General features: G+C 46.2%; 3 protein-coding genes across 5 annotated transcripts in view; 1 reads left to right on the top strand and 2 right to left on the bottom strand.

Annotated features, from left to right (window-relative positions):
* Positions 1–11,362: 11,362 nt before the first annotated feature.
* LOC130852127 (heterogeneous nuclear ribonucleoprotein A3-like) lies at positions 11,363–12,654 on the bottom strand. The gene is made up of 2 exons (XM_057732824.1): positions 11,835–12,654; positions 11,363–11,756 (listed from the first exon to the last, which is right to left on the bottom strand). The coding sequence occupies exons 1-2, from the start codon at positions 12,652–12,654 to the stop codon at positions 11,581–11,583; spliced, it is 996 nt and encodes a 331-aa protein (XP_057588807.1). The 3' UTR covers positions 11,363–11,580.
* Positions 12,655–13,667: 1,013 nt separating this feature from the next.
* Positions 13,668–22,594, top strand: PROX2 (prospero homeobox 2). Of its 2 annotated transcripts, XM_057730720.1 has the most exons (4): positions 13,668–14,975; positions 19,498–19,605; positions 20,645–20,839; positions 22,368–22,594. In XM_057730720.1, the coding sequence occupies exons 1-4, from the start codon at positions 13,668–13,670 to the stop codon at positions 22,551–22,553; spliced, it is 1,797 nt and encodes a 598-aa protein (XP_057586703.1). In that variant the 3' UTR covers positions 22,554–22,594. The 2 variants fall into 2 exon arrangements, with proteins under 2 accessions (XP_057586703.1, XP_057586704.1); XM_057730721.1 differs by lacking the exon at positions 19,498–19,605 and having other exon boundaries at positions 13,668–14,417.
* The window catches only part of YLPM1 (YLP motif containing 1), a 92,344-nt gene continuing 86,829 nt past the window's right edge, over positions 18,671–24,185 (bottom strand). Inside the window, exon 22 of one of the 2 annotated variants that reach the window (XR_009053097.1) lies at positions 18,671–22,453. The gene's annotated coding sequence lies outside the window, so the exon portion shown is untranslated. The remainder of the gene's footprint in view (positions 22,454–24,185) is intronic. The other variant, XR_009053098.1, reaches the window with a different exon arrangement.

Below are 24,185 nucleotides of genomic sequence, written 5' to 3'. Positions count from 1 at the left end.
GCTGGGCTGGTTTCCATATCCTCAGGATGCTTGAGGGGCAGTGAGAAAGATGTTCACTTTGAAGCTGACCCTCTGGAGAATCTGGAAGCAGAGGTCAGGAGCTCCCTGCTAGAGGCCAGTGTAATGGGAGAAGCTGGGTAATTCAGTCTTAAAATTTCAAGGGGCTCCGTGGATCCTTAGGCAACAACAGAAGAGATGGCATTTCAGGAAGGTCCTCTCTAAGCTGATTCTTCTGGGCAACTGAGATGGGATAGGGGTGGGAGATGGCAGGGGGCAGCCAACCAGCTCCAGCCTCTATCTGCATATTCATAAGCCCCCCCACAGTGGTTGGCTGCGCTAGGCAGCCCCCACTGTCCCCCGTGCCAGCGGCTGCAGCAGGGCTGGGTCTGTCAGATGGTGCCTTGTACTGAGAAGAGCTGGGAGGCTTCCCTTACCAAGCCACAGGCATCAGGCCTGCCTGGGGAGGAAGCACAGAAACCAAAATCACTTCCTGACCGTGGCTTTGTGTACCCAAGGCTGGTGAAGGCTGCTCCAGCTCCTGGGGTGGCGAGCCCCACCTGCTGAAGAGCCCAAGACCGGACCTCCCTGAGGGCGTCTTCTCTGTGAGTAACACCATCCCTTCCATTTACCTTGCCAGAGCACTTTTTATGATGACGGAATGTTTATTCAAAAAAATTTCAAGTATGCAGAAAAGTGCAGAGACTAGCATAACAATACCCATCTATACACCCATCGCCTAGATTTAACCATTGTTCCTATGTTGCCATACTTGCTTCATCTATTTCTGTTGGCAGAAATACTGTCGAGTAAATCACAGACGGTGAGACTTTTCACTGCTAATACCTCACTCTATAATACCCTGGTATGCATCTCCGAGCACTTTTGAAGTTCTTCTTTCATTAGGTTCTCAGACAGTCTTGAGTGAGGGGGCGATTGTCATCCCCATCTTAGAAAAGCAGGTGAGGCATAAAGTGTGGCTTGGGGTCAAATGGCTGGGAGTAGAGCCCAGACCTCTAACTCTCAGCTCAGAGCACCTGTCTCAGCCACATGAAAGAAATGCTCATGTCCAGGGGTATTGTCCTAGATAGCAGTGAGACATGGCAGCTGCTGTGTGACCTTGGGCATGTCACTCTACCTCTCTGGGCTTCGGTTGCCTCATCCATAAAGCGAAGGCATGGCTTGATGATCAGAGGTTCCTTAACACTGGTCTGTGATGTTTTCACTGATTTTCAGAAAAGACAATGTAAAGAGTTTTTTAATGAAGCTAAATTTATTTAGATATTATGCCCTTCCTGTTTTTTTTTAGACACGGTGGTTAAGATTCTTTTTTTATGAAATAAAAACGATAGTAGATTGCAGTCTTTTTTTATATAAATTTATTTATTTATTTATTGGCTACGTTGGGTCTTCATTGCTGCACATGGGCTTTCTCTAGTTGCGGTGAGCAGGGGCTACTCTTTGCTGCAGTGCGCGGGCTTCTCATTACAGTGGCTTCTCTTGTTGTGGAGCACGGGGTCTAGGCGCATGAGCTTCAGTAGTTGTGGCACATGGGCTCAATAGTTGTGGCTCATGGGCCCTAGAGCACAGCTCAGTAGTTGTGGTGCATGGGCTTAGTTGCTCCGCGGCATGTGGTATCTCCCTGGGGCAGGGATCAAACCCATGTCTCCTGCGTTGGCAGGTGGATTCTTATCTGCTGCGCCACCTAGGAAGTCCCGACTGCAGTCTTTTATACTTATTTTTTGTGCCCTTAACTGCCAATAAAGTGTCAGCAACGCTCAAGCTGATCCTTTTTTTTTTTTCTCATTTTATTACTGATTGATATCTAAAAGTCTGGAAACCACCCACCGTACCAGGTGATCCCTAAGCCCATTCCAGTGCTCAAGTTCCAGGGCGATGGGGCCTCCCACACCTGCCCTAGGAGGAAAGGAAGCTGCAACCTAAGGAGCACCTGTTACCAGTGCTGGAGAGTACAGGCACTGGGCACATGTTAACACCTGTGAGCCTCACCGAACCCCAAGAAAACGGCATTGTTATCAACCCCATTTTACAGACGGAGAAACTGAGGGAGGGAAGAGGCAAAGTTAACTTGTGTGAGGTCACCTAAGAGCTGGCAAGTCTGACCCAGGTCCAACACCAGTAGATGATGCCATATAATTCATGGGCACTAGTCACGCAGACAACCAGGGCTTCTGACTTGGTTGTATCTGTGTCTGCGGATGGTCAGGGCTGTGCACACTGGGCCGTCAGTCTGACCTCCTCTCACCATTTCCACCATCAGCCAGTGCAGCAAGGAGAGCTACTCAGGGCTGGACCAGAGATGAATGGGTGCCCCGCTCCCATCCACAGTCACATGGGATGATGCGGGGACCCTCAGAAAATGAAGCAGAGGTGAGGTCATATGAAAACACCTTAGTAAAGCATAGGAATGCTGTATGCCCTTGAGATGTGCCACCTTGAACAAGTCTTAGGTGGCAGCTAGAGTTTGCTGAGCCTGCTAAGTACTAGGATGGGAAGCTATTCAGAGATACTATGGGTCAGGCAAAAGTGTATTCATATATAAATGTGTGGTTAAGCGATCGCTTTTATGAGTCACCAGTGGTAGGCCCTTAGGTCCTGTGACATCTGCACAGGAGAGGCTGTTTCAGGATAAGGCATTTTAGTCCACATTTCTCCAAACGTACTGGGATGGTGATCTACTAGGCTGGTCCAATCGGAATCCAACTGAGTCTAGGAAATGAATGAACAAATCCCGCAAAGACAAACACTAAATTTTCCCAACAAAAACCTTGCAGGAACATTATCAAGGAAATAGCAGTAAACCTGGTATAAATCTGGGCTGAGTGTCAATCACAGGGATGAGAATGAGTTAGCATCTCTTGGGCCTCACATGGTGCCTCTTATCTAAGATCTCCCCATAGCCCACCTTGTTTTATTGACTGGTTCGCAGTGGCCCTGCTGGAGTTTGCAGTTTCCTAAATGTGGACACACCACAGAAGGGGAGACAGCCTGTGAGCTGCCGGTCTCACCCCAGCTGGCCCTGGGGGCAGCTCTTCCCCTTTGCCCTCTTGGGCAGAGCTTTTAGGAGATCTCAAGGGAGATTGCATGGAAGGGTACAGACTTGCAGGGAGAAAGGCCCCAGATACTGACTGCCTTTTCAGCTCATGCCCGTAGCTTCAAACACTTCAGCTGAAAAGAGACATCACACAGCTTCTTTCTTATGTCTATTATTTACTTGAAATTCAACCTCGCCCTCATTTTACACTTTCTAGCTATAAAATCCAACATACCTTTGGAGTTATCTTACAAGCCTCGTGTTCTGTGCTTGTGTTTGTAGCTGAATTTGCTTCTCCAGTGGGGCTTTTCCTGTCTGGTACCCAGAAATGTATGTCTGGGAAAGAGTCAATAAGAGAAAAATGCCAGTTTTGTTTGTTTGTTTTAATAGGCCTTATTTTTAAGAGCAGTTTTAGGTTCATTGTAAAATTAAGCAGAAAGTACAGAGATTTCCCATGTATTTTCTGTCCCCAAACATGCATAGTCTCTCCTATAAATGCAAGTTTTTAATTACCCAAGGCAAATGATGCCTTTTTCTTTAATTACAAGAGTGAGAACATACCCATTGAAAATATGGAAAATACAGAAAATTAAAAAGAAAAGGTAGAGAAAAAAATGACCTATGGTTCTATCACCCTTAAAGAACTACCGCTAACATTTTAATGTATTTCTTTCTCATCCTTTTCTTTTTTGTATTTTTAATGTGTGATTTTCTCTTCCCTCTACTTATTATCAAATGATGTTCTACAAACTCTTCTCAAAGATGATTTTTTTAAATGGCTGCATAACATAGCAACACATAGATGGTACCGTACTTTATAATTTATTTAGCCAGTCTCGTCTTATAAATAATATTAAGGTAATCATTTTCATATAAATCTGTGGGTATCACATCATTTTCCTTTTTTAATTTTTAAAAATGTATTTTATTTTTTAATAGCATCTTGATTTTACTTCTTAGGTGCAGAGTTTATCATTGACAAATGATATAAACACATTTGTTTTGTAATACATACAACATAACTATTTCTCCCAAAATATATGAAAAATGAGCGAGAGGTACAGATGATGAGATAACATTTTCAACCATCATATTGGCAAAAATTTAAAAGACTGTCACTGACAAAGGATTGACATGCTCAGTGTGGGTGAGGATAAGGGGATATGTGTTCTTATAAAGATATGTTGGTAAGAGAGCAAACTGGATATTTAAAAGTATATATACAAGTAATGCATGAGTACCTTCTTCTGAAAATTCAGTTAATACAGAAATATACAGTCAAAATTGAAAATTCTCCTTCAGACCCTCATCTTTACTCCCAATCAGCTGGTACATTTCTGGAGGGCAGCTGGGTGACAAGTATGAAAGTCACCCAGAATTTCCACTTCTAGAAATGTAACATAAGAAAATAATAGGCTAGGCTCCCAAGGATATAGACAGGAGTGTTCACCCCAATACTACTCATCATAACAACAGCTAACACATCAGCAACTTACCATGTGCCAGGAACTGCTCTCAACACATGACATATGTTAATTCATTGGATCCTCACAACAACCCTATGACAGCAGTAGTAGGTGCTATGGTTATTCCCATTTTATTGATGGGAAGGCTGAGTACAGAGAGGTCACAAAGCTAGTAAGTGGATCTAGGGATTCAAATCTAGGCAGTCAGCCCCATGTCTGGGTCGTGGAGTGGCCACCCATGGTCTCCTCTTCAAATGGGCTCCTGGCCAAGTGCCCCCATCCGTGCCACCTGCAATCGCATGCCAAGGCCTGAGAAGGGTCACCGCTGAGATTCCCATCAGCCCACAAGCAAGAGCAAGGCAGCCATCCCCTCCAGTGGCTCAGCTGGTGGCCAACCATGACTACCACTAGCGCCGCCTGGGTTCCACTTCCAGCAACAGCTCCTGTGGAAGAGCCCGGTACCCTGGGGAAGCCCTCCCCTGCCACCGTGGTCTCCCCAGTGCTGACCTGGGCACTGGTGGGCCAACTTCTTTTTCAGGAAGTCCACACGCCCATTCATGGCCACAGTGTTGGAGTCCCCAGAGCACTTGGAATCTCCCCCAGCATCCACCAGCACAGTCACCTGTGACCTGTCTTGGGAAACCATGGGGAAACAGCAGCCTGGCAGCCAGCCCGGCAAAACCAACAGCAGGCCCCCATCTGGAGTAGCTACCACCAGCCGCCAGGCTTCCTTCCAAGGCACTGAGCTTCCACCCCTCCCCTTCCCTCAGCTCCCCACCCTGAGACCAACTACACAGGCTGTAGCCAGCAGAAGCAGCTGGGTTCTTTAATACCAAAACAGCAAAAGACCAAAAAGGAAGTTGAGGAAATCTTGTTCTTTACTATTCAAGCCACAAGAGAGCCTTCCTCACACTTCATAGCCGTGTGGCTTGCACCAAGTGGAAAACCAACTCCAAACAGCTAGCAAAAAAAAAAAAAATTAAAAAATAAAAAAATCTAGGCAATCAGACTCCAAGGTCCATGCTCTCAACTCCTCTCTACGGCTATATTAGAGAAAAGAATGAATTGAACTGTCCCTAGAAAGGGAATTTATTAAATAAGTTATGGTACATTCATACAATGGACTAATTAGCTTTCACAACGTTGCTGTAGATTAATATCCATTGACACAGAAGAGGGAAAAAATGTGAAGCTATAGAACTATGTATTTATGATTCCATTTTTTTAATGAATGTAATTATGGAAATTAATCTGCACACAGAGAAAAAATTTGGAAAAAAATGACGAACACCAGAATGTTAGCTGTGTTTTTTTTTTTCTGCAAGGCAGCATTATAAGTGACTTTCTTCTCCTATTAATACATTTCTATGTCTGGGGAGTAAATAATTCTGTATTACTTTCATAACCTAAGAAAAGCGGTAAACCTTTTAAAGGGTCGTGACAATGGCTGCTTCCATCAGTGAATGTGAGAGTGCTGCTAGTTAATTTTCAAAGAGAAAGCATTGCTGCTGCAGGCCACACCCAGATCAAGGGCTCTGGGCAGCAGGCTGGCCCCAGCACAGAGGTTTCCTGTTTCTTAGCTGCCCAGATACAGAGTTTCCATGATTGTCCTACAGAGATGGGCGTACACGTCTCTGGGCACCCAACCACAGCGGGGTCTGGCTGGGCTTCCAGTTTCTGACCTCAAGACATTCTTGCTGATTTTTTGCTTCATTGAACACACTGAGTCCTGTCTTTTACTCTAGTAGTTGTGCCTTCCGGAGCACACACACTACACGGAGCACCAGAAACAATACCTTCAATAACTCACAAGGGAGATCTGGCAGTTGGTGGTTCTATACTCTTCTGTCTGTCTGTCTGTTTGTATCTGTCTGTCTGTATTGATTTTGTTTCATGCACAAGGCTCTGTGCTAAGTGCTAGAGGGATCTGAAATAACGTACCTCTAATGAGGAGACAAAAGTCAGTCTAAAGTGCTGAGAGAATAATTTATTTAACTGGGTCAGCACAAATCTGGTGACAATTGGTGATCATGCACTACTTGGGGTCATGAGAGGGGAGCTCAGAGTCTGAGGGGAGATGCACTGATTGCTTCAGAGAGGAGCTGACATCTCAGTTGGCTTTCAAAACAGGAGTAAAGCTTTCTCAGTTGGAAAAGCAGGAGAAAGCCCTTCTAGGTGGAGGGAAGAGTAGGTGCAAAGACCCAGAGGCATGAAGGAGTTTGGTGAGCTCAGGAAACAGCCCAGGACAGCGCAAGGCAGGTAACTGTTGAGAGTAGTGGCTCCAGAGGGGTTAGAGTAAGACCATGGTTATGAGGAGCTGACAGATCGGAACCTTATGGTCAACAGGAAGCTAGCAAAGGCTTTGATTCCATGGATGGGCATAAGCAGACCTACAGGTTAGAAAATTCATGTCAATGACAATGTTGCTGAGAAAACTGAAACAATCAAAAGGGACTTCCTCCAACTCCCATCACCATATCTACCCACCTGCCAGCACCTGCCCACGTACCTGCCTTTCTCCTGCCACCACCAATGAACTTGAGGGTTCTCCCCTCTAAAGTCAGCCTTCCTCGTATGCACCACATCACACCCCCTCCTTCCTACCCAAGGACAAGGCTCCAGAAATTCTCCCCCTCTTGCCTGTATTAACAAATACTATCTTTCTGTGACACCATTGCTATCAACCTACAAACGTCCTGTTTTTCCTGTCTTGAGAAATCCTCTCTTTTTTTAAAAATTTATTTTATATTGACGTAGAGTTGATTTATGGTGTTGTATTAGTTTGGGGGGTACAGTTATACATATATATATTCTTTTTCAGATTCTTTTCCATTATAGATTATAAGATACTGAATACTTCCCTGTGCTATACAGTAGGTTCTTGTTGTTTATCTGTTTTATATATAGTATATTATATATTTATATATTAACAGTACATTAATATGTATATTAATAGTATATTATATTAGTGTATTAATATACTATTATATAATATACTATTATATAACCGTATATTAATAGTATATTAATATGTGTATATTAATCCCAGACTCCTAATTCATCCCTCCCCCCATCTCCCCTTTGGTAATCATAAATTTGTTTTCTCTGTCTGTGAGTCTATTTCTGCTTTGTGAATAAGTTCATTTGTATCATTTTTCTAGATTCCACATATAGGTGATATTATATGATATCTGTCTTTGGTTTATTTCACTTAGATGATAATCTCTAGGTCCATCCATGTTGCTGAAAATGGCACTATTTCATTCTTTATGTCTGAGTAATATTCCATTGTATATATGTACCACATCTTCTTTATCCATCCATCTGTTGATGGACATTTAGGTTGCTTCCATGTCTTGGCTATTGTAAATAGTGCTGCTATGAACACTAGGGTGAGTGTATCTTTTTTTTTTTTTTCCTTTCTTTCGTCCAACATGTGGGATCTTATTTCTCTAACCAGGGATCAGACCCATGCCCCCTGCAGTGGAAGCACAGAGCCCTAAACACTAGACCGCTAGGGAATTCCTAGTTTTCTCCTGATATATGCCCAGGAGGGGGATTGCTGGATCATATGGTAACTCTATTTTTAGTTTTTTAGGAACCTCCATACTGTTCTCCATAGTGGCTGCACCAATTCACATTCCCACCAACAGTGTGGGAGGGTTCCTTTGAGAAAGCCTCTCTTGGCCCCACTTCTCCTTCCAGCTACTGTCCATTTCTCTGTTCTTTACAAAACACCTTGTCATGGTCAATGTCACCAATTCCTCTTCTTGTTCTCTCCCTAAAGTTCAATCCAACCAGGCTTTCCCCACCTCCACTCCACCAAAACTGCTCTGCTCAAGATCCCAAATGACTCTGACTAACATCTGAAATGACTAACTTGAACTGTCAACTCACAATCCTTATGTGACTTGACCTATCCCCCCTCCTAGAAACACTTTCTTCACTCGGCTCCCAGGGCCTCACACACCGCTAGACTAGACGAGACTTCTTCCTACCTCACTGATTGCTCCTTGTGTTTCCTGTTTGGGTCCCCTCTTGCCCCAGCCTCTTCATGCTGTAAAGTCCCAGGACTCAGACCTCAGCCCCCGCTCCTCTCTATCTACATTCACTCCTTGATGAGTTCATCCATCTACACACCAGCAACTCTCAATTTTATATTTCTAGCCCAGATCTCCCCACTGAACCTGAGGCTTAGTTATACAACTGCTTTCTCAATATCCGCATTTAGATATCTAATAATCACCTCAAATTTATCATGTCCAAAACTGGGCTCCTGATATTCCTCCCCACGTCCTTCTGCAGCCCTCCCCATCTCAGTTCATGCAACTCCACCCTTCCAGGCCAAACACTTCAGTGTCATCATCAGTAATGCTTCTTTTTCTCTTGGGCCTCACATCCAATATGCTAGTAAATCCCATTGGCTCCAACTTCAACATATACCCAAGATCCGACGTAACTTCTCAAACTTCTCACTTCCATTACTGCCACCCTGGTGCAAGCCATCTCATCTGAGTTACTATCATCTAGATTATCACAAGAGCCTCCTAATTAGTCTCCCTGTTTCAACCCTTGCTCCCCACCCCCTAGTTTATTCCCCACCCAGTAAAGAATGAGCCTTTTAGAGGAAGAATAAAGATGCAGATGTAGAGGAGACTTGAGGACACAGGGAGGGAGGGAAGAAAAAGCTGGGACAAAGTGAAAGAGTAATATTGACACTTATACACTACCAAATGTAAAATAGATGGCTAGTGGGAAGCAACTGCATAACACAGGGAGACCAACTTGATGATTGGTGATGACCTAGAGGGGTGGGATAGGGAGGGTGGGAGGGAGGCTCAAGAGGGAGGGGATATGGGGATATGTGTATAAATACAGCTGACTCGCTTTGTTGTACAGCAGAAATTGGCACAACAGTGTAAAGCTATTACACTCCAATAAAGATCAAAAGAAAAATAAAAAAGAATGAGCCTTTTAAAACTGAGTCAGGTCACATTGCTCATAATCTTCCAACGGGTTTCGTTTATCTCAGAGTAAAGGCCAACGTTTTCACAGTGACCAACAAGGCTCTATATGATGGCCTTCCACTACTTAGTATATCATTACATCTCTCTCCCTTTGCATGAACGTTAGCTCCACATGGGCAGAGGATTTTGTCTGTTGTCAGCACTCAGTCCATGTTTGGTGGATGAATAAATGAATGAATGTAGAAGGACCAGAGTGAAGAGAGGCTAGAGGATGGGGAACAGTCATGAGGTATTGGAATTTTCCAGGTGAAAAGTTGAGAGATGCGGAATCAGGAAAGCATAATGGGAAAAGCATGGCAGAATGTAGTTCAGAGCCATTTTTGCCCAAAATTTACTAGCCATGGTGACCAGGTCAATGTTGAGGAAAAGAGGTGGGTAGGGGTCAAAGAGGCTCTCCAGCTTCTCTTGAACAATAAGAGAGGTAGCAGAGAGGTGAGGCAGAGGGGCAGCTACAGAGTTTGGGTTTGAAAGTGCTGAGTTTAGGAAATGTTCACTAAGTAGTGAGAATAAATATAACCAAATCCCTCTTCTTTTTGGAAGCTACTTCACTGAAAATATACCTGGTTTGTATTATTCTTGTATAGTCCCTCTTGGTTAAAATATCCATTCTGCCAGTGTAGCGATCATTATTAGTTAGAAAGCAGCTAACGTATGCTAAATGATCCAGTTATGCTTATTAGATGACATGACTTTAAAATAATGTTTTCACATTATACACATATATATATTTATTGCCAAATGATCACAGGAAGTGAAATGTTTCTCTCTCCAAGAGGTGGTAAACCATCCAAACTGTTGGTAAAACTTGGGGAAAACCAATTCTTTAATTTATATTAATTTGGCAAGTCACTTTATTTTAGTAATTTACAAATATATTATTTATTCAAAGCCAGAGTCTCCTAATTACTCTGAGCTGAGAACCGAGCCTTTTTTCGGTGGCATTTCCCCCACGATGGCACTGCAGTTGCCACCGCCTCCCACCCTCTGCCCCGGCGCTTGGCATGACGTTGCTCACGGAGAGCTTGTGCTGTGCGTCTGCCAGTCACCTGCCAGCTCCAAGTGGAGGCTGTGGTCAGATCTACTGACTAGAACCCACTGGCTGTGGAAGAGCTGAGATTTCCTGAAGTGAAGAATTCCAAGTAAGCTTCAAGATAAAAGTGGAGAGAAGAAAGCAAGCTCTCTCCTGCCAGCATTTGGACTAGAAAAGCAGTCGACAGTGGACATTTGTTGAGAAAAAAGAAATTCACTTACCTTTTCTAGGAAAGGGTGAAAGTTTTCAACAGACAGAGAAGTTGGTCTCTTATGCAGGTCTTTTCAGGGAGGGAGCTGAAATGTGGTTGCATCAGAGGACTTGCAATCTTTGTAACTGAGAGCCACTTGTAGCCTCACTGAGCTTCAGTTTCCTCATCTATAAAATGGGAGAATTACACTGACTCTCAAGGTTGCTGTGAGACACTATGATGTTACATGAATGAATATTTCATAAACTCAAAGAGCCTTATACCTGCTACCAGAAGCCTCCTGGTTCAAGTGCAGGGTACTTTGATATTCATGGGAATAAAACAGCTTTCCACAGTCTTTCTAACATAGCTCCCTCCTTGTCCCCATACCTTCATCCCAACTTCTGATCCCTTATTGTGCTTTCTTTTTTTTTTGAAAAGTTAAAAATTCCTTAATTTTTTATTCCTGGTACCGCTACCACAATTTACAGGGCAATATACCTGATGTAATGAAAAGAAAAAGACAAAGCTACAACAGATAAAAGACCTCAGGAATGTACATCTAATTGACACTACATTGCATTAATCAGTAGCTGCACTTTTTGCAAACTGTGGCTATGACAGTCCTGAACAAGAAGGGTTTCTTGTTTAAGCTGCAGTAACTTTTCTGACTATGGATCATCGTTCCTCCTGTGGCAGATTTTTACAGTTCCTCTAATGCATTTGGGACGACTGTCTCAAAGTAACCTGCAGCTTTCCTGACAACTCCTCTCTCTCTCTCCTGCTAAGAACTGTAGCCCTTTTCTTCTGAGTTTTTAGAACCTTCTGCTACCATATCCACCACTTCCACCACCAGATCCATAACCACCACCATAGGGACTGCCCAAGCTTCTTCCACCAAAACTGCCCCCCTTCATGGGTCCATAATTTGATTGCTGTTGTTCACTATAATTTCCAAAATCATTATAGTTCCCACCACCACCATAGTTACCTTGGTTTCCATACCCTGGTCCACCACCACCACAGCATCCTCTACTATTATAACCAGGTCCACTGCCACAGTTGCCACCATCACCTCCAAATCCATTATATCCACTATCACCTCCTCCATAACTACCTCTACTGCCACCACCCCTACCACCATAGCCTCCTCTCCCACCAAAGTTTCCACCACGGCCAAAGTTACCTCCTCCACCTCCAAAGTTTCCTCCACGACCCGTAAAGTTGCCAGATGCACCTCCACGACCTCTCTGTGATCCAGAAGATTGCATCTCTTGTTTAGAAAGGGCCTTTTTCACGTCACAATTATGCCCATTAATAGTGTGGTATTTCTGAACAACAATTTCATCAACTGTATCATGATCATCAAAAGTTACAAAAGCAAATCCTCTCTTTTTTCCACTCTGCCTGTCTTCCATAACTTCTATGGTTTCAATCTTGCCATACTTTTCAAAGTAGTCTCTCAAATTATATTCTTCTGTATCTTCTTTAATACCACCAACAAAAATTTTCTTCACTGTTAGATGGGCTCCAGGCTTTACAGAATCCTCTCTAGAAACAGCTCTCTTTGGTTCCACTACACGCCCATCCACCTTGTGTGGTCGAGCGCACATTGCTGCATCCATCTCTTCAACACAAGAGTAAGTCACAAAACCAAAGCCCCTGGAACGTTTTGTTTGGGGGTCTCTCATCACCACACAATCTGTCAGTGTGCCCCATTTCTCAAAATGTTCTCTTAAGCTATCATCTGTAGTTTCAAAGCTCAGACCACCAATAAACAGTTTTCTCAACTGTTCTGGTTCCTTTGGATCATGGCCCTCCTCCCGCTGGTGGCTGCGACGACGGCCGGAGTCGGGCTGGGGGCGACTGGGTGGCGGTTTTACCTCCATTTTGAGACCGCTGTGCTTTTTCTTCACAGCAGTTATCACGACCTGAAAATGTACTTATTTATTCTCTCTTCCCCTGCTACACGCCCAGCTCCGTGAGAGCAAGACTCTGCTGTCTTGTTTGCCATCAATGCTCCAAGTGCCCAGAAGGCCTGTAGCTGTAAGATGTTGAAAGATAAATGCATAATCTGACTCTTCCAGGAGCAAGACAGCATAGCGCTCAAACAGCGGGTTCTCAAACTTCAGTTTGCTTGTTTCAAAGACAGGTGCCCTGCCCAGCACAGAGGGATTCTGATTAAATAGGACTGTCAGGCCTACCCGAGTTTGCTATTTTTAACAAGCGCCCAGGGCAATTCAGTTGCAGATAGTTACTCTGAATCAAGATAAATCTTGTTCTGACTCCAGCCTGACACTAACTGTATGACCTTAGGGAGGTTACTTCTTAACTCCTCTGAGCCTGTTTCCTTATCTGTAAAATAGGACAGACAACATTCCCACAGAGCTGTTATGAGGATTAAGTGAGGTAATGGATGTAAAGTTTGTGGCACAATGCCAAGTATGCAGTTAGCTGCCATTATCATCATTATTATGGATTGTTTTATTGTTATCCCCTGGCAGGAGAAGAACTTTCTCCTTCGAGGATTGCTCTTGGGAATCTCCTCAAAGCGTGGTCTGGACCAATGGCATCACCCGGGAGCGGGTTAGGGATGCAGAATCTCTGCCCCACCCCAGATCTGCAGACTCAGAATCTGCATTTTGACATGATTCCAAGGTGATTTGTTTGCACACACAGGTTTGAAAAGCACCACTCAAAGTCACATGTACTGTTTTCTCCTGTCTCTAATTTCAGAGTCTGCCCAGGAGGTGGGTAAGCCCCGGCATCCCAGAGTCTGAATCCTTCCTCTAAGTGAAGAGGAGAACCCCCCAGCTCACTGTAGGCGCACCTCCAGCTGAGAACCTTAGGAGGAATAATTCTCTCACGGAACCCTGACTAATAGCCTCTGTGGAGCCAAGGGATGGATCCAAACTTCAGCTTGCTTTCTCGTCCACCCCAGGCCTGCTGGTACCCGGAAGAACCTTGTACCGAAAATGGAAGAAGCCCGTCCCCCAGAGAGCAGGGCAGAGACTCTCCCTTTCCCTGGAGCCAGGTCCCCAGCTCCAGCCTCGCTGACCCTGACTGGTTTTGGGATGAGCACATCCAGGCAAAGAGAGCCCGAGTAGAGACCATCATCCGAGGCATGTGCCTCTCCCCTAACCTTCCAGTGCCAGGCAGTGCCCCAGCTGGGGACAGCCCGTGCTGCCCGGAGAAGGCCCGGGAGCGGAAGAGGAAGCAGAGCCTTCCCGTGCAGCAAGGCCCCCTGAAGCCAGGCCCTGCCAGGGACCGGGGCAGCAGGAAGGGGGGCCCTCGGGTGAGAGAACAGCTTCACCTGCTGAAGCAACAGCTAAGACACCTGCAGGAGCACATCCTGCAGGCTGCTGAGCCCAAGGCCGCAGCTCAGGGTCCAGGAGGCTCAGAGGCGGGGAGGGGCCCTCTGAGCGTAAAGCAGAGGAATGGCTCTGGGTCTAGGCCCTGGGCTGTGGACAGTGACCACCAGCAGGGTCCCAGCGGGGACCTCTCCAGGGCGGAGAAACACAGAGCATCTGAGGTCAAACACCAGTCTGAGGAACCCAGGTTCCTTCCTTCTGGAGCACGGGCTTTGCTGGAGATGCTGAAGAAAGAATTGACGGGGGCCATATCCCAGGCTGTGGACTCAGTGTTACAAAAGGTGCTATTGGATCCACCAGGCCACCTGACTCAGCTGGGCAGAAGCTCCCAGGGGCTGGTGCCAGACGGGAGAAGCGAGCCCCCGCCTCCTGAGGGAGGTGCCTGTAAAGATCCGCTTCCTCTGGCTGCTTTGCTCAGGAGGGCCCAGCCGCAGACAGGAAGCTTAGCTCTGGCCCAGCCTCTAGATTCTCCCAGGTTCCCTGTCTCTCCAAGAATGATCCCCAAACCCTATCAGGCTCCCCCAGCCAACGGGCCCTTGCCTGTGCCTGCCCACATCCAGGAAGATCAGATTCTCAGCCAGCTGCTGGGCCACGGACCCAGTGGCCGCTGGAGTGGCAGCCTTCCCCAGGACTCCTCTCCCCAGAGTCACCCCTCCTCAGAGGTGGCCCTGCGACCTTGGGGAGCTGCCAAAGTGCGACCACTGGCTTTGAGCCAGCAGCGGTGCCCCTGGCCCTTCACGCCCACCTGTTTGGAAAGGCTGCCCCTCGGTCCCCCCGTGAAAGCGGAGCAGGGTGGCCTGCCGACTGCCACGGACGCACTTCCTTTCCCTTCAGCCTACATATCCTTTACTAGTGATCGACATCCTCGTCGTCACAGCCCCGAGAGGCAGGTGCTCCGGACGATGAGGGGAGGTGGGGACAATTAACTCCCTGGCATAGGGAAGAGCTCTGCTTTCCCGGTGGTCTTCTTCATGTGGCTTCTGGGCCTTCCTCGCCTGTGGCTCGTATTTGTTAGGCTCCTGAGAAAGCAGTGCTCACATTCAGGGATCTAAGGATGCTGGGAGGGGTCCTTCAGCTTCTTCTGTGACACATCAGATTCCACCACTACTGACTTAGTCCTTTGGGTCTGAAAGGGTTTCGTCTGTTTTTTGTTTTTGTTTTACTCTTTATTGGAGTATAATTGCTTTACACTGCTGTGCCAGTTTCTGCTGTGCAACAAAGTGAATCAGCTGTATTTATACATATATCCCCGTATCCCCTCCCTCCCGCGACTCCCTCCCACCCTCCCTGTCCCAGCCCTCTAAGTCATCACCCGTCAGCGAGTTGATCCCCCTGTGTCATGCAGCAGCCTCCCACTAGCTAGCTGTTTTACATTTGTGTGTAGTGTGTATATATCAGTGGTACTGATGAACCCAGCGGCAGGGCAAGAATAAAGATGCAGATGTAGAGAATGGACTTGAGGACATGGGGGCCGGGGCAGGGGCGGCAAAGAGGAAGCTGGGATGAAGTCTTTTCTGTTTTAAACCCAGATGGGCTCCCAAAATACCCTATGGAAGGAAGAACCCCATCATTTGGTTGTCAGCTGTGCACGTATCTTGGCAGAACAGGTCAAAGGAATGGCCTCACCTGAGGCACGGCTCCTGGAACCTCTTGGCTCTACAGGCAAAAGGCCTGCACCGACTAGATAATACATGGGGAAGACATGAGGGACCAGAAAGTTCTGGGGCAGATGGGAATGGGGAAGTTTTCTTCAGGGACTAAACCTGAGGCAGCTGAAAGGGGTAAGAAGTCTTCAGTTTAAGGACTAGCTTCTAAGCTGCAGCTAAGAAGAGAGATTGGGGCTGCACGCATGTGGAGGGAGAGGAGGCCCCCATGGGGAAGGCCACGGGGCCCAGGCTGGTCTGCAAAGGTCTGAATCTTACCGCATCATCTTTGCAACCCTTAGGCAGACCCCACTCTTTTTTTTTAATTTTTTTTTTTATTTTTTTTGGCACACGGGCTTAGTTGCTCCGTGGCATGTGGGATCTTCCTGGAGCAGGGATCGAACCCATGTCCTCTGCATTGGCAGGCGGATTCTTAACCACTGCGCCACCTAGGAAGCCCTGGACCCCACTCTTAAATTGGCTTTTCTCCAGAGTAACCCTCCCTCAGGATGTTAATAGTTGTTGAAGTAGGAGAAAAAGTAGCTTGGGTAAACACTGGATTAGTTCCATTACTGCGGGACTTCTCAGAGCCTTTAACATGCTGAAGTCCAATGAAAAGCTCTAAAAGGAGACTGTATGCAGCCCCAAACTCATATGACCAAAGGACCCTTTTCCAATAAGCATCTTATAGAACTAAATTTCCTGAGAACATATTTTGGATGTTGCTATTTTAGTGGGCCTAGCTCACGCTGCTGCTTCTCAGGGACAGCCTTCAATCGAATCTCCTCGTGTCTGTGGAGTGGCACAAGCAGGTGTGAACAGTCGTGCTCTCTACCTGGCAAGCTGTGGTGAGGGCAGCAGGTTGGGGTGGAACCAGCTCACTGCCACACCAGGTCAGCTCTTGGGGCCTAAATACTATGAGCGCCCCCTGCTGGTCACAGATGTTGGCAACACTCCTGAAGCTCTGGCACCTCTGCTTGCTTTCCTGGCAGGCAGTGAGCAGTTACAAAACCAAAGCTGAGAGCACCTCACCAGCTACCACTGCCCCTTCCAGCAGTAGGCATAGAGATATCAACATAGACAGGTTTTCTTGTCAGGTGATAGCCCTGTGTGAAAAAACCTACCTGTCTGGGCCTTTGATAAGAGGACACTGCTTAAGACTCTGTGCAGTAAACTCGATGATGGGAGATGCCTTAGAGGGTCAGGATAGGAAGGGTGGGAAGGAGTTGTGGGAGGGAGGGAATATGGGGATATATGTATAAATACAGCTGATTCACTTTGGTGTACCTCAAAAACTGGCACAAGAGTGTAAAGCAATTATATTCCAATAAAGAGCTTAAAAAAAAAAAAGACTCTGTGCCAAAGTCAGGTGGTAGAAGAACCTCAAGAACTCAGTCCCCAAAGAGTCTGCTGTCCTTCCACGTGAGCGGCGTGTTGCTACTTCTCAGGCACCTCCTGTGTGCCTGGCCCTGCCTCATGGGATGAGGATTGGGCTCCGAGAGCCTCAGGAGGTTTCAGGGGCCATCCACAGGGGCTCGCTGCCCGGGTCAGGTACTTGGCAACCTTTGGAATGCTTTGGGGCCCCCAGGCAGCATCCTGGCCCCAATTATTTCCTCATTCCAGAATTAGAGACTTATTCCTGTGGGCCATGAAAGCCACCTAAGAGCAAGATGCTTTGAAGTTCTTCACGTGGCACGTGGAATACAAAGTATAAGGTCCTTGCTCTCAATGACCTTCACATTCACGTGACACCCCTGTGAAACAGGTGAGCAGGTAGGATGAGGAGACAATGAATGATTTACTGCACACCTTCTCTGTGGCGGGCACTGCGACTGGCAGTTCCCCTGTTCACCACCACTTAGCCACAACTCTGTAACTGAAAATGCTCTGAAAATCTCTATGATTTCTTTCCCCTAAGGTTGATGGGAACTCTTGGCTGCAAAACGTGACCTGCACTGATAGGAGGCTATCTATAGACTATCTCACTTAGGATAATTCGTTATTGATTTTGCTCTGGGAACATTAAACTATTGGATTAGACTCCTGCCACAGATCCTGCTGCGGGTGTTAACTAACACATCGTACATGCACCATATTACCTTTCTAAAATAATAGGGATTCTGAAATCTGGCCTCCATTTGGCCCAGGGTTTCAGATGAGGGGTTGTGGGCCTGTGTTATCTCACCCTCATCAAGCATCCGCTCTAGATGAGTATCAAGAAGGCAGGGACAGAGAAGCAAAATAACTTGCCCAAAGTCAAAGACAGACACATGCAGAGGCAGGATTCAAACCCAGTGGCTGACTGCCAAGCACAAGCTTCAGCCACTACGCTCCACAGTTTAGAAATGAGGCCCAGAGTAGGCAAGTGGGTCACACAGGGTATTGGTGGCAAAATCTGTCTCTGAAGCTGGGTCTTTGGACTCCAGTCCAGAATCCTTTCCACAGCACTTATGAAGGATGAGAAGTAGGGCCAATGAGGCAGCAGGCAGGGGCCTCCTGGGCAGCAGCCTGGGCGCCTGGGCCAGCTGTAACTGTGATCAGTTGTTTGGTATCCTTCGAGTAAACTGACATATGCTACTGAGAAGTCTTAATTGTCATAAAGCTACAGCTCACAGGCCTGAGCTCTAAGGTTACTCTGTATGCTTCTCACTCAGCCCTAGGATTGTTCCTGGCAATGCTGAGTGTTCTTGTGTAGGAATCTTTTATTTCCCTTCCACCCTGGTGCTAGGTTTTCACACCACAGCCCCCTGCTCTTATTAAAGGGGAAGGAATCTGTTCCCAGAGGGAGGAATGGGTTGGAACAGAATTGCCGTATTTGTGTGTGGACTGAAGCTGACCATTTAATCACTCACTCATTCCTTCATCCAACAAACATTTATTGAGCACCTACAATGTTCCTAGCACCAGGCTAGGCACATGGAATACAAAGATGAAAGGATAAGGTCCTTGCTCTCAAGGAGCTCACAGTCTAAATGGGGAGACAAACATGCAATAAAAATTCCAATAATGTCATTGTTACAGAAAAAGGTTTATACAAAGAGTGTTGGCAGCCCAGGGAAAGGAAGGCCTAATTCGGCAAGAAAATGTTTCACAGCAGAGGGAGCATCTGAGTTGAGACGGGAAGGATGAGGGAAAGTTCTGCCAGGCAAATGGGGAGCAGGTGCAGCCCAGCAGTTCAAGCTTCTTGGGCCAAAGCAAACTGTGATCTGGTGCTCAGTCTGGTTAGATGCTTGTTGGCGTCAGCACTGCAAAGGCAATGATGAGAGCCAGAATGCGGACGGGCCATCTAGTCGACGCCTCTCGTTTTACCGATGAGGAAACTGAGGCAGAGAGAAGTAAATCTCTACCTGGGGTTTTGAAGTGGTTTGTCTGAGAGAGGCGTCTCTTCCTATCCTATTGTGAAAGCGCACACACATGCACACACACGCACACAGTACAACAAATTATGTTTGCTATCACATATGCCACAGAACTTGTACACATCAAAATGTCTTTTAAATTCTGAAACTTTATGGTACATATGTGGCATTCAGCATCTGGAAAGAAAAAGCTTATCTGACCGTATTTGCTAGAGGCAGAAAAATGGAGCAAAAACATCGTCCAACAAGAAAAAAATAAAATAAGATAGGAACCATAAGGACTAGGGCAATTTACTATTTGGATAATTTGACAAAATTATTTGATGAACTGCTATTAGTTTTCCTTGACCCTGGGATAAATCCAGGAGGGCCTCAATCCTGGTCACTTGAAGAAGGCCAAGCTAATGTTTTTCTTCACACGTTATCCCAGTTCCAACCTCCTGAAGGCTTATTTCCCTGACGTTCAGGTAAAGTCCTTCAACTGTGTTTTAGCCTCTGCAAAACTTCCAAGTGGCAGCAGGTTTTTCCCGTGTGAGGCAAGTCCTATGTCATCACACATGCACCTTAGGTCCCCCCTTCCTGTTGTGGATGGAATTGGTGGTATTTTTGGTCTGGGCTGAGAAACTGCCTGAACAGTCAGGGGTAACTTTTGGGTAGGAAGGTTGGATATCTGAATTTAAGCTTTTGAGCTGTAGAAATACCCAGAAACACATGGAGAGGGAGGTGGGGGTAGAGAGAACTGTTAGGATATGGTGTTTTTGGCCTAGTGTTCTGTCTTTGCTGGGGACACTGTGAAAAAGAAAAAATACATCAAGAGTAAGACACTGTCCCTGTCAAAGTTACATTCAAACTGCTGTGTTTCAAAACCGACAGAAGATGCATATAGATCAATGTGACAATAAGAAAAATCAAGCTCTGATAGTTGGAACCAGGCTTTGCCTGTTTCCATGAGGTTTCTGAGGGCCTCCTTCACCTGGTGTGTGGGGTTAGGGGCTGTTAATACTTTGTATCTATAGCATCCCTTTGCTTTATTTGAGCTCTTGCCCGCATATCCAGTTGTTTAGTTGATCCCTGCACCAAGTTCTCATTTTGATTCATTCTGCAACTGCTCTCTGATCTACACCTTTACTCCTTCCCTTGGCTGTACACCTGGCAGAGGGCTCTGGGGCTGCCATGCAATCCCCCTGGGTGCAGCAGAAGCTGGGACCACACTGGTCTTGACCCTGGACCCTCCCAAAGTCACACTTAAAGAGTGAAAAACCTTTATAAATCTAGGCTCTAAAATACACTTATTTTTTAATGGGCATTATGGCTAATTCAGATTTTTCTGTGTATAACTGTATAGGCTTAGAAAATAGCTGTGGCTTCTTTTTTTTAAAGAAAGCCCTTTTTAGTGTTGGTTGAAGCCATTCTTGTTAACCCCTGTGTTGAACTGGAAGCTGACAGTTCTGACTCCGAGCACCTCGTGGCAAACGTCTGACTTCACGGACCCTGTTGTTTGTACAGTTCAACCGCTGCATTACTTCCCAGATGATCAAGTGGTTCAGCAACTTCCGTGAGTTTTATTATATCCAAATGGAGAAATCTGCCCGGCAAGCAATTTCAGATGGTGTCACAAATCCCAAAACGCTGGTGGTTCTCCGCGACTCAGAGCTTTTTCGCGCTCTTAATATGCACTATAACAAGGGAAATGACTTTGAGGTAAGACCATGTACTTGGGTCTCAGGAGGTCTGATGAGTGCCTTCCCTTGTGACTGAAGTTTTAGAAAAGATCCCCTTCCGTGTCTGTCCTTACATCACTGAGGGCAGGGCAGCCTGGGGCCAGTCTCTGTACCGTTCACAGAGATTACAGCGTACACATCTTCTCTTAGGCAACAGGTGGATGCTGCAAATTGAATGTACAGCCAGTCTTCCTTCAGAAACTTGGGCAGAGGTCAGGTGTTACGCTATTTTAGACAATACTCTGTAATGACTGAGTTACACAACTTGTTGACCTTCTCACCTTCGTGCCGGGAGGCCCAGGACTGAATGCCAGGCTCAGTTGCAACACCTAGTCTTGGCCAAGGTTTTCGTTACAACAGTTTCTGTTCTTTCCATCATTCAGTTCTTATCTTTGTTCTCCCTTGAACAGTTTTATCTGTCAGCCTTCCATGGCAAGTCACCTCAAACCCTTTCTGGAAATAATAAACAATACTCAAGCTTCTCAGTCCTTTTGGGATCTCTATGAAGGCACACTGGTGGCACCTTAGAGGTAAAGCATCAGTAAAGGGTGAGCAAGTGGCCTAAGTATCATTGGTGAGAACTCGTAATCTTCCTTGTGTGTGGCTGACAGCTCTGTTAGGCTGGCATCTTGTTCTGCAAGTGCCGGGTGTGTCTGGTCACTGACTACATTTCCCTCTTCTAGCATTTCTCACTTGACTGTGCTCACAAAGAGCCGTGTATTGATATCTCCAAGAAAGGGCAGAACTGCTGGCATCCACTGGTCAGGTGCTCCATCAGAATCTGTTTGGAAACCTAAGCCTACCTGTGGGGAAAATGGACCATGCCTCCTCTGTGAAGTTTGTGGGGGTCAAGGCATGTGGGTGGCGGGCAGCACTGCCACATCCTTCCATGTGCGGGAGGTCATCTGCATGCAGGGTGGAAGCCCCGGGCCAGGCTGGCTCTGGAGGCCCTGGGGGATGTCCCATCGTTAACGGTGCCAGTCCGGGTGAGGTCCTGGAAGATATTCCGGAGCCCCCCCGCCACCTCCCAAGCCTCATGGTTGGCTTTGGAAACAGGAATGATTCCAAGTCCTTTGAATCCAGTCCCAAAAGATGGTGGGATGAGGTGCAACAGTTGTAAGCTTAGGGGCAGTTCTTTCCACATGAGGCACTAAGGAAAAGAATACTAAAAACCTCTTTCGAACCACAGATTTAATTTCAGTCAGAGTCAGAGTTTCCCACTTACTAAAAATGTCCCCCATTAGTGGAATCAGCTACTCCTACAAAGGGAGTGTCCCTAATACGCTTTCTCCCAGGGCTGTCTCATCAGTACCGTCATTTTAAGGTTCGTATTTGATGAGGGAGCGAGGGATTCCTGGGGCCGCAAAAGTCAGGGGCCAGTAGAGCAAGGATGCTCTGATCAGCCCACAACCCAAGGAACGGGCAGCATCAGGCAGGGCGGTCTGTCTGGCGCCAGTGCTTCACAGCCTCACGTCTTCTCTTTCTTGTGGGTCTCTTTGGGAGTGCAGGTCCCAGGGTGCTTCTTGGAAATCGCCAGCTTGACATTACAGGAGTTCTTCAGGGCTGTCTCCGCAGGCAAAGACTCAGATCCTTCCTGGAAGAAACCCATTTATAAAATTATTTCAAAACTGGACAGTGACATCCCAGAGATATTCAAATCTTCCAGCTATCCCCAGGAGCTGTTTCGGAATTAAGAGCCCACAAAGTGAGGGGTGACTGGCCTGGGTTTCCTGGGTTTATCTTAAATGGCAGTCAGTACCGCTGTAGTCATATAAAAAGAGCATAAGGAGAAACGCCTCAAGTAGGTACTACTATCATTTTTGATCATTTATTTCCTTTTCCAGAATTACCAGAGGTTTAACATTAACTATAAAATATTGTAAAAGGAACACAAGAGTTTGGAACCAGAATAATCTCCACTCTACTGTTTTCAGGTATCATGACCCTGGGAACTTGCAGGTGTCTCTGCATCTGTAAAATGAGCTTGTAAGGATGAAAAGATATGTCCTAAAGTGCTCTGTGAAATGTTACTCACTACACAAATGTTATTATTTTCCCCTTCACCTTTCAGATAAGGTTATCTTACTTGGGGTTTTTACAAATTGATGTTTTGAGTTACTTATTGAACAAACTCCTCTTATTTGCAAGACACTTTCAAATACATTACCTTTAAGCCTTTTTACCCTGAAAAGCAGATATTATCTTCATTTTAAAAATAACCAAACAGAAGTTTTAGAACTGTAAGATAAGTTGCCAAAGGCTATGAGGCTAGGGCATTTGGGCTGGTAGAGGCGGTCAGGAGTGTGGAGGAACCCGTGACTTTCCGATCCCAGGCTGCCCTTGGACCACCTCATGCGGCCGCCTGTGCTGTCACACAGGCCGCCATCCCTGGTGAGTATCCAGCACTGATGTGGCACTGTCTTCTGACAGCCCGTGCTAGCATTTAGGAGTGCTTCATCACCTGGATGTCCACTGATCATTCCAGCAAAGCCAACACAAACTTTCTGCAGGACTTGAATGTTGCTGGACATTCGCATTCGTCTGCTGGAAGAGCTTATGAGCTGAATAAGCCACAGTCTCCAGTTGACCAATGCAATTAATGGCCCAACCTTCTATGTGTGCAAGAAACTGAACTTCAGACCATGAAAGCTAGAAAGGGCCTTTCTAGCTTTCTGACTCACTCTGCTTAAAAGAGGAAGGAGGAAACTGAAGCCCAGATGGGAGGCTTTGCACAGCTTGTGCACAGCCTCACAGATGCTGAACGTCATAACTGGGACAGTGGCACCTAGAAATGGAAATTCTGCTGCTCCATAAGGACATTACAGCCCATGGTCAATCCTTCAGATTAAGGAATTCATGAAATCAACATTTTTTTCTCCTACCGGCCCAACACAAATTGTGACTTGCTCTGAGTGTATAGGCAAGACATCTGAAAAGCTGAGTAACTGTATCCAGCTTCCCAGCTAGTCAGAATCAAGTCTTTGAAAGCGTGCCAAAGATGCGCAGGCCAGGGTGGGCGTCTCAGAGCTCAAGCTCTGTGTTCTGATTAAGGGGTGTCTGTGACTTCGTTAGCTTACTTCTTTCGCCTCTACACAAGTTTCCATATTCAACTACTCCACTTCCTTGACTTTTTGGGTCAGCCGATCAGATAAGATAAAATCCCTAAATTATTGCTAGATGTATCCACATAAAAAGGTAGGAAAGATTACTTTTTAAAAAAATTTTCTCCTACTCCAAACAGCTAAGAGGAAAAAAGAAAACAAACATACTCAGCCCAAACAAGTCTTTTGGGGTTGTTTTAAGATTATGTAAGTGTCCTTCAGAAC

This window comes from Hippopotamus amphibius, chromosome 4 (genome assembly GCF_030028045.1).
Source record: "Hippopotamus amphibius kiboko isolate mHipAmp2 chromosome 4, mHipAmp2.hap2, whole genome shotgun sequence".
Lineage (NCBI taxonomy): Eukaryota > Metazoa > Chordata > Mammalia > Artiodactyla > Hippopotamidae > Hippopotamus > Hippopotamus amphibius.
The sequence above is the reverse complement of the archived record's forward strand: the minus strand, read 5'-3'. Positions and strand labels throughout refer to the sequence as shown.